The sequence below is a fragment of the Halyomorpha halys genome, unplaced genomic scaffold (genome assembly GCF_000696795.3).
Source record: "Halyomorpha halys isolate HHAL.00 unplaced genomic scaffold, Hhal_1.1 Scaffold161.1, whole genome shotgun sequence".
NCBI classification, from domain to species: Eukaryota; Metazoa; Arthropoda; class Insecta; order Hemiptera; family Pentatomidae; genus Halyomorpha; species Halyomorpha halys.
The window spans coordinates 818,028-828,163 of record NW_027105190.1 but is presented as its reverse complement, the minus strand read 5'-3'; the positions used below and the strand labels follow the sequence as shown (position 1 = coordinate 828,163).

Below are 10,136 nucleotides of genomic sequence, written 5' to 3'. Positions count from 1 at the left end.
TCAGTAAAACTGCATTCATATTTAGTTTTTCACTAATTAATAAAAATAAGTTAGATTATTTACTGAATACATCTGCGTTTTCATTTGTAGTTTAGTATGTTTAAAGTTAATATATATTAAAATATTGGAAGTTCAATGTGCATTTAATTTCCAACATTGTTCAACCAGAATTTTTTGATTGAAAAACAGTAGTAACTGTAGGACTGTTTGAGGCTACTGAAAATTTAAGGCACAAACCAAAACAAATACAACACTGGCAATCATATTATCTCTCAAAAATAAAAGAAAGTTGCATCCCCTTTATCAAAACAAAATAAATAAAATATATATGAATATAATTTTCTATTACAAATAGTGCCTGAACAAGGAGATAATTTTATTGGGAAGAAAAATTAAAATAAATCACTAAAAATTTATATTGAGACCTAATAGGTTTTGACAAATTTAAACAAAAACAGGCATTAATATCAACCATTAGGTTAGATATTCCCACACTACAAGGTTATAAAACATACAGTCAATGTTTTTACTTAATCAGGTATTGCATTCACAATTTTTTTTAAATTTATTTATTGTTCAAAATATTAAATAATAAATTAAATGTACCAGCATGAAAATATGATTTAAGATCAGTTTAAATAAAAAAATAAAATAAATAAAGGCCTTCAAGAATTATTTGACACAAAAGAAGATAATATATCAACTGCACGACAAATTGCATCTTTAACAAATAAAACGCAATAATTAATATTAAAACAAAAAGAATATTTAAAAAAAAGAAGAAAATATTTATGATAATGTACATACCCAAGACTTTCAAGTTAGCAGTAAGCGTGAGTTGTCCAGAGGGGTTGGATAAAACACATTTGTACTGCCCCTCATCTTCTGGGAAGACTTCTGAGATCCTTAAAGTGTATGTATCTGGTCCTTCTCGGCCCATTTGGAAGTATTTGCTTGGTTTGATAACTTCTGCTCCTTTGAACCACTGTACTTGAACAGCTGAAATCAAATTAATTCAACATTATTAAGATGATCGAAATTCTCACTAACACTTTTAAAAATCACAGCATGAGGGAACTGTGCCATTAGAGAAACTACTCACAAAAAGAACATTTTAAAAGAACTACTTAATTTATAAGAACATACAACGTACCCTCGTAACAACATAGTTTATAATACTGTAGATTTGGATACAATGCAGGTCTAGCAGCACTGGTATTAATTTCTGATTTATCTTGAAATAAGATACATCTTTTTGGAGTCATTATAAACTGTACTTGGTAAATCACTAGTTAGTGATTCAATCAATAGGATTGAAGTATATATTTGGTAAGCCACTGAGAAAAAGTGTTTAATCCTGTAGTACGCTTCACAATCTGTGGAGCTACCTTTCTTATACATATGTATAATGCTAAAATCCCAATTACATGGGATTATGTTTGTGCCCTATATTTTTCAGAAGAGTTACTGGAGGAATTCAGTAAGTCTGGGTCTCAAAATTTCAGGAATTCTAGAGCTATAACATCCCTTCCTGCAGTTTACCTATTTTAATTTTTTGGACAGGATATTCTACCTTGTTTTCCACTAAGAGTTGTAGGCTTTCCAGGATTTTATTTTTCACAGGATGTTCTCATGGGTCATTAGATCCTCCCCTTAAGAAGTGCCTTTGATGGCACTGCCTCCTTCACTCAAAACTATTTACTTTTTCTGTAATCATGTTGACACTTATGTCTTTGATTTTTCTCAGTGGCTTACTACTTTCCTCTCACAATATTTTTCTTTCATGCATGAATTTTTTAGACTCTTACGATGGACTCATTCGAGACGTTTTCCCAAATTTCCTATGATACTCTTGGACATAATGGACCACTCCTTTGAATTGATTTCTGGCCATGTGATATTGATTTAGTTTTTCAGATGTTTTATCTTGAAGATATGCTTTCCATGCTTTTTTTCGTTTATGCACACTTTCGTTTCATCACTCTGTGTGCTATTATTTGCTTGATATAAGTATAAGTCATAACATTTCCTTAGAGATTACAGGATAAAGGTTTTTTAATGATACCATTGTTGTACTGCATCATCCTCTAGACCCAAAGTTCTTTGTTTTTTCCAATGTTCCAGTCCAGGAGGATCTCATTTCAAAGTTGTCTATAACTTGTACAGCTAATGTTTGGTAGCTCTTTTGTTTGAGTTAATATTTCTAAGAATTTTAGTATCGGCTAATAGTAACAGATGATTGCTGCTGATTTCGGCCTCTATCATCACTTTAATACTGGAGTATAGAACTCCAATGGAATAAATTCATCCAAGTTTTAAGGTTGCACAAAAAAGAAACTGACATTCATTTATAGATAATTTAACTTTATAAATCTGTAAAACACATGTAGAAAAGGGGAAGAAATGAAAGTAGAAGAATGATGATGCCAAATTTCTTGAGAGAATCTTGAGAATGAATACCAATCTAATCTATGCATGAAGCGATTCAGAGTATTGATAGAGGTGTATCATTGGGGGTGTTGCAGACTATCTGCAAGAATTACAGATTTGACCTTAAATTTGGGAATAGGAACAGCTTGAGTAACTATAGTAATTAAAGACATAGTGAATTTTCACTCGGGGGAATATTTTAAACACTCCTTTATACAAAGTACCTCGTTTAATTTTTCTAAAATTTAAATTGTAGTATTTTGTATTTTCCAAACTTATAAAACTGACTTTTTCAGTTTAAATAAGGAATATGAAATAATCAAATTCCAATTTTTTTCAATTCATATGTTTGCAACATAACACCTGGATCCACTCATCTACTTGAATCATGATTAACAAGAAGTAAAATTCACAAACCTTGTTTAGAAGCAATCCTACACCTGAAGACAACGGACTGGCCTTCTTGTTTGGTCTGATCAGTTAGTGGTTGTACTACAGAGGGTGCAGCACCCTGACCTGCCCCAGTTGGTGCAGGTCCTTTCTTCCTGTCTTCTTCAACAATCAGCTGACCTTCACAACGAGCCTCTCCAGCTGAGTTGATTGCCACACATTCATAATTGCCAGAATCTTCCAGAGCAGTTTCAATGATAAGTAATGTGTACACATTGTCTTCTTCTAAGGTCTTGTATCTAATATCACCAGTTATCTTTTTTCCATCCTATAAACAAAAATTATTTAATGAATCTTTAACATTTTAATTTTTTTACTACAATAAGTTATAAATAAAATTTAACATTTTTCAACAGTCAGAGAACACAGAAAAAATAAAATAAAAAAATTATTTTCAATCTTGAATAAAAATCCCACCTCTCCATTATAATATAAAACTGAGGAGTTTAAAATTGCAAATAAAGGAAAACCATATTATTTTTTTTCTATTATATAAAAAAAATAACTATCTAAAAAAAAATTAATAAAATAATGAAGAATTTCCATTAAACCTACCTTCAACCAATAGACATCCAAAGGCTTAGTTCCATGGATTTTGGTATCAAACCTACAGAGCTGTCCTGCCTTAACGATTTGTGCCTATAAAGACAAAATTGTTGTTTTAATAAGAAATCTTTACTTGAAACAATTATTTAAACAAATGTAATTCAGTAAATTAAAATAGAAGATACCTGGACTGTAGTAAGGAATGAAGGTGGAATGGCACCAGTACGACCAGGTCGCCTCTTCTCTTCAACAACAAGGTTGGCCGAACATTTAGCTCTTCCCCCACGGTTTTCAGCTATTACAGAAAATACGCCAGAATCTTCAAGGTAAACTTGGCGTAGTATAAGAACTGATTTAGTTGAAAAAGTATGAATTTGTAAATCAGGTGAGCTTGTGATGGGAAAGTCCTCTCTATACCACTTGATAGTGGGCAGCGGATCTCCATCAAATTCCACTTCGAACCTAGCTTGTTCTTGTTCAAATGCTCTCACAGGTTGGATCTTTTTAGTAAACACAGGTGGCTTTGCTGGTTTCTGTAAATAAATAGGCAAATATTTAACATAATAATGCTGATGATATAAGAAATGGGGCAATAAGGAATTACAAATAAAATAAACATACCACTTGTCCTTGAACCACCCTTTCTTGAGTTGTAGCCTTGTGTTCTACTTCAGTTGTTTCAGTTGTTGAGATCTTTCTGGTGATTTCTTGGTCTCCTTTCACCTATCAAAGACAAGCTGTGTTTTAAACTGACCAAAATTAATCAGAAATAACAGTCGGAAGACAACAGGCTGTACTGACCTCTTTCTGTGTTTGTTTTTGTACAGCAGTATGAACTTCTTTACCATGAACAGTAGATTCAAGGGGTCCAGGTAAAGGACGTTTTTCAATCACTTTCTCAACTGTAGTATCTTCTTGTACAGTACCATCTTCCTCATACAGTCTTCCAGTTTTTTTCAAGATTTTTCCTTTCTGCCAAGGCATCAATTCAGGTTCTTCCTTTATCCTATTTGAAAAAAATAAAAATAAATTTTACTAATGATTTAACAAAATTTTCTTAATTGATCTATTGCATTTCCTAGAATGCATATTTCTATTTCAAAATCTGCATTACAATGGTATATCTAATGTCATATATATATGTAAAAATTTTACTCTTTTACTCTACTACAATTTTTCTCCACAAAGCCTTTTTATTTGATTTGAAACATGATTGACTTTTTATTGACTACTATTAAATCTAAAATAAATAAGTTAAATAAAAAACTTACAAGCTGTTCTCATAACTTTGTGCCATTCCTCGTGCAACAGATTTCTTTGTGATTTTTTCGCCAGGAATAGCAAATTGATGAGAAGCTTCTCTGATTCTATTTTCCTTAACGATTTGTCCCTCTTCCAACTGTCGAATAAATGTTGATTTAATTTTTAATAATAAATTATACAAAACAACATACATATGCAATGAAAGGTCAATTTTCAATAAAATGATATTGTATATCACTAATAATATTTCATTTTATTCCTTGATTTCAAATCTTCATTCCATTAAGCCTTTAAAATACAGAGAAAAAAAATTGTTTTATTAATTGATATATATATATATACTCTGCTAATTTGGATTATTATTGCAAAATATTTAATATTAATTAAGAATTAAAAAGAGCCCTTGGATTAAGTTCATAAGATTAAATTTAATAAAATAAGAAAAATTTGTGCTTTATTGTATTTTTACCAGGATATAAAACATAGTTGATATGTAATAAGAGGCTAAGAAAAATGAGTTGTATAAGGGTGTATCACGAAGCAATACAGTATGTTTTACATATTATATTAAGGAAATGAAAACTTTTATTTAAAAAAAAAAATTAAATAAGAAAAGATATGCCACTTTTTTCTAGAAACCAACAGATAAATGGATTGAGATTTTGACAATAAATTCCATTTAGTTAGAATGTATCTTTACTTCTGTGAAATATCCACAAAAATCATCAAGTATAGTAGAGAAGTTGGACATGGTTAAATATGAGAAAGAATAGTAAAAATTAACGACTTTTTCACCAATGTTCTAAATATCATCAATTGGTTTTTAATCGAGAGTATAAGTATATACAAACTTTATAACATTATTATCTTATTATAAAACCAATCAGAGATTGGGACTCAGGGTTAGACCTGTAATACATATGAATTTGTAGTACAATAAGCCTTGCAAAACACGAGGGTCCACTATATTTAAAAAAAAAACAAATAGGAAACAACAAATATTCGGGAAAACTAAAGCTATTATCAGTCATACACTTAAAACAAAATCCCAAATAAGAAAATATTTTAATATGCTAAGTTTCATGTGAATGAAATGTTGTGATAAGAGAAATAAGGCTCAAATTACTTAGAAATAAATCCAAATATTTGATTTTCTAGGAAGTTTTGTATTTTAATTACAATTAATTACTTGAATAGAATGCAAATTACTTGAAACAAAAAATGCAGAAAAATTGTCAAAATAAGAATACTAAGGTAAGTACCTCACGTATTTTAGAATAATATTCTTCACTCTTCTTATTTCTGACCCCTTGTGTCCATTCAGGTTCTGGTTCCTTAATATTCTGAGCAGTTCTCTGGCGGAGCAACTCAGGAGTTACTTCAGGATGAGTTGCTGCTCTCTCTTCAAATACTTTTTCCAACTCAGTCTCCTGTCTTTCAGCCTGATACTGAGCCAGCTCCACATCATACCAAGCTAATCCATAATATATATACATCAATTATAACTCATCAAAGAGAAAATATTGTTATATTGTCAGCCTATCATATTTTTATTCAATCAGACTACACAGACGTTCATTCACTATAGTAAAAAAATTACTCATTTTAGTTAATATATTTAAACAATTAATTTTGTTTCTATAAGAAAAAATAATATTTTCCGAAAAGGAAAATTTTCTAATGTTTATTCTTACTATTCCAATTACTTAGGAAGCAGCCTCCCAATTAAATTGTTCAAGAATGATATTACAACAGGGGTATTATTTAATTACACACAAATAATAACGAACTTATTGATTGGATAGCCAGAAGACCTTGAACTATTTCAATAGATTCTACCTGGACAATGGGCATACTCTAAACAATAGCTAAACATTGACAGGCCATGCTCTCTTATATTCTTTTCATCAGTCAGGCACATATATACAACAAATACATAACCACTGAACACAATAGTAAAGATGTAATAAACAAACAACATTGAAAATTAAAATCAACATTTCTCATAACTCTTTGGGCTTGAAAAAATGAATTAAGAAAGTACACAGGATCACACTAAATTTAATTTTGAGTAATATTTCATTTAGTCAAATTTGCAATTCTAATTTCTGTTCATTACTTCAAGGGTCTGATCCAGATAATTTAACTGAACTTATCTTCATGCTTTATTTTTAAGTTTCCTCACAATAAGGCAAAAAATGATAATAAACTTGTTGACATATTGTATCCAAAATACCAATGTCAACTGTATATTAAATAACTAAATGAAGTTCACCTTTTGCCTTATTGTTCAAGTGGATGGATAAAACAATGCTACATGAATGACCAATAAAATAAATTAGAGCAAGCAATGATTTTTCATGCAATTATGCTCAGTAAGTTTTGAAGCTAATTATAACTACAGGTTAAATGAAGATGAAGAAGAAAATCAGATCTAAATAATTTCTAAAAAATAATTCTCAGATCAGTTCCAAATATACATGGTGTGTTCTTAAAGTTTCAAGACTGGTCTCATAACCAAAAATTTACTAAATATTTTTGTATAAATAAGTTAAATTATTCAATATATGACCCTCGGGCATCAATACTTAGCTTCCAGTGTTTTTCCATTGTTCATAGGCTCCCTAGAACACACTGGAACTCTTTCCCTCCCCCAGAATGCTTTTAAGGGTCCTGTCAAAGCTGCTGCTGGAATCATGTCAAATCACTATCAGGTATTTCTTAATTTGGTGATACAAAATCAGTAACTGCTGCAGCCACCCTTCAGCCCTCGTCTAGTTCACAGCAAAATCTTTTTGTTTCCCTGAATCAAAGAGATCTGAAAGGAAATGTTTTCAGTGGTCCAAGCAGCTTCGACAGGACCCTTAAAAGTTTTCCATACGAAGAGTTCCATGGAGCCTATGAACAATGGAAAAAATACTGGAAGCGGGTTGTTGATACCTAAGGGTCATATATTGAAGACATTAAGTTTGCTGTACAAAAATTTTTAATATATTTTTGGTTATCAAGACCAGTCTTGAAACTTTATAAACACCATGTATTTCAAGAAAGAACTAAAAATACATTAAATTATAAATATTAATAAGCTATTTATTTTAATTATTGCCTAATTAAAGATAAAGTTCTGTAACTATGATTTAATGGACTCAAGTGACTTTAATGGATTTAATGGATTTAAGTGACCCATAATAGTATAACATAAATTTAGAATCTGACTTTCTTCGGCAAAACTGCAGTTAATAGGCAAATATATCTTCATTATGGCGTGCTGAATATTCTATTGAATCTCTGTACACTTTACATGCACTTCATGAAATTCCTTTAGCAAAACATCAATGCAAGATCTGTATATAAACAAGGATTTTGTGAAAACAATGGGAACTGGTACAACTGAAATAAAAAACAAAAAGGGATCGTGCAGTTTTGCTTAACAAAACGACACGTATATAAACACAGAGATGCTATTTTTACCTGAAACCAGTAACACTGATGAGACAAGCTGTTTTTGACTCCAGTCAAAATATTTTTTTCTTGCAGGGCCGAACCTCAGCACACCATTGATAAGCGTTGACAAGAAAAAAGGGAAAGGTGGAGGGTATGATGTTCTATTTTTCTATATGTTAATGTTTAATCATTGTTTAATGTTTTGTGTTATTATGTTACAATATAAACCAAAATTGACTTTTAATAGTTCCTTCACTCTTTATTAGAGAAAGTTCCCAATAAAAGGATTAGATGATTTTATGTAAAACAAGAAGCTTAAACGTTTATAAAAAAGGAATTATTTGTCAAATTACTATGATCCCAAAATTAAATTTATCCTAAGGGATCTAAATACTGAATTTATAAAGATACCATCACAAGTTGGCACAAAATAACTAATGTACAACAAATTTGAATCTTGGAGTTAAATTATCAATAAATGATACTGATTTACATGAGAGAAGAAGCTACTAAAAGACATTGATAAGTAGTATATGAGGAGTAATTAGTTGTAAGAACCAAAATGTATTAATGAGAAGAGTATTAGAAAAATTGTGTTATTGTTTTTAAAATAGCATTTATTTGTAATATTTAATAAATATAATGAACTTAAAAGCGAATAACAATGATGATATCCATGTCTACAATAATTATACTACCCTTTGATTTTTAATTTCAGGATATTTATCCTATTATTTTATATCACCTAATTTGAATAATTCAATTGTATTAGCAATCAACAGTTGTATAATTATATTTAAAACAATAGTGACAATTAAGGGTAGTATAATATACAAAAACTCTGGATAGTAGATATGTATTCAATACAGTCTGTAAACTCACGCCTGGGGGAGTTCTTTAGAACACCTCTGTAGTCATCGTCTCTAGGCTTTACAGTCAGAGTGGTTTCAACTCTAGTTTCTCCAGCAGCATTTCTGGCAACAACTTCAATTTTACCTTGATCATATTGCCTTGTTTTAGGGATGTCAAGATGCCACATTCCATCATAAGTCAGTCGGTATCGTGTACCCTGTTAATAAAAGTAAAAAAATTATTTGCTACTTATGTCATATTTCAATATATTTTTTAACAGTTTAACTAAATAGAATGGATAAAAAAAGGAACTAAAAGTATAACTTTCACAAAATGAGTCTGTATAATTATCCAAATTCAGTTATTCCTAAATGGACTACTTACATTTATAACAGTATTATTGTTAATGAGCCACATCACACGCGGGCGTGGATATCCAGTTACCCTGCAACAAAATCTAGCACATTCTCCCTCATTAACAATGGTAGCTTCTGGTTTTGAAACGAATACTGGTTTTTCTTTTTCTTTAGTCTCTTCTTCTTTCTCCTCAGCAACTCTGTAATAAGTTGATGGGTTTATATGTCTTCTTCCATATATTATTTTCATATATATATTCTATTTTGGGGACAATCGGAGAGACTGAACTCATCCAGCCCTCTCTAGAACAGTCTACTAATTTAAAACATAATTTATGATAAAACAAAACTTTGATATAACATTTATAATTATGAATTTTATTAATTTATGTATTCATGAACAGATCATAGAAAATAAATTATATCAAAACATTAAAAACACTTACACTTGCCAGGATGCCTCCATTTCTCTGATTTTCTCAATACTTTTCATTCCTTTAGGAAGTTGTGATTCATAAATAATTCCAGGCTTTCCAGTTGTTTTGATGATAGCTCTTGTTTCATCCTGGCCATAAAGATTAGTTGCTCTACAAAGGTATTCACCAGAATCTTCAGGGTAAACCCAACCGAAATTCATTGCCACATATCCAAAATCATAAATTGGTGTAAATCTGTTTTCTAAAAAGTAAATTCAATATGATGTTCAATGATATATTCTTCTCCATCATTAGTAAAAATTATAACTAAGAAAAAGTTATATGAGTAAAAAAAAACAACATAAAAAATACTTCTATA

At 30.2% G+C, this 10,136-nt stretch overlaps 1 protein-coding gene across 1 annotated transcript in view; it reads right to left on the bottom strand.

Annotated features, from left to right (window-relative positions):
- The window catches only part of LOC106678791 (titin), a gene marked incomplete in the record, with an annotated part of 234,754 nt that overhangs the window by 126,222 nt on the left and 98,396 nt on the right, over positions 1–10,136 (bottom strand). Inside the window, 11 exon segments of the mRNA XM_067049221.1 lie at positions 808–999; positions 2,848–3,148; positions 3,436–3,519; positions 3,612–3,959; positions 4,048–4,149; positions 4,228–4,432; positions 4,698–4,825; positions 5,952–6,163; positions 9,016–9,202; positions 9,370–9,541; positions 9,788–10,019. Of these exon segments, the coding sequence (XP_066905322.1) occupies positions 808–999; positions 2,848–3,148; positions 3,436–3,519; positions 3,612–3,959; positions 4,048–4,149; positions 4,228–4,432; positions 4,698–4,825; positions 5,952–6,163; positions 9,016–9,202; positions 9,370–9,541; positions 9,788–10,019 (2,163 nt within the window).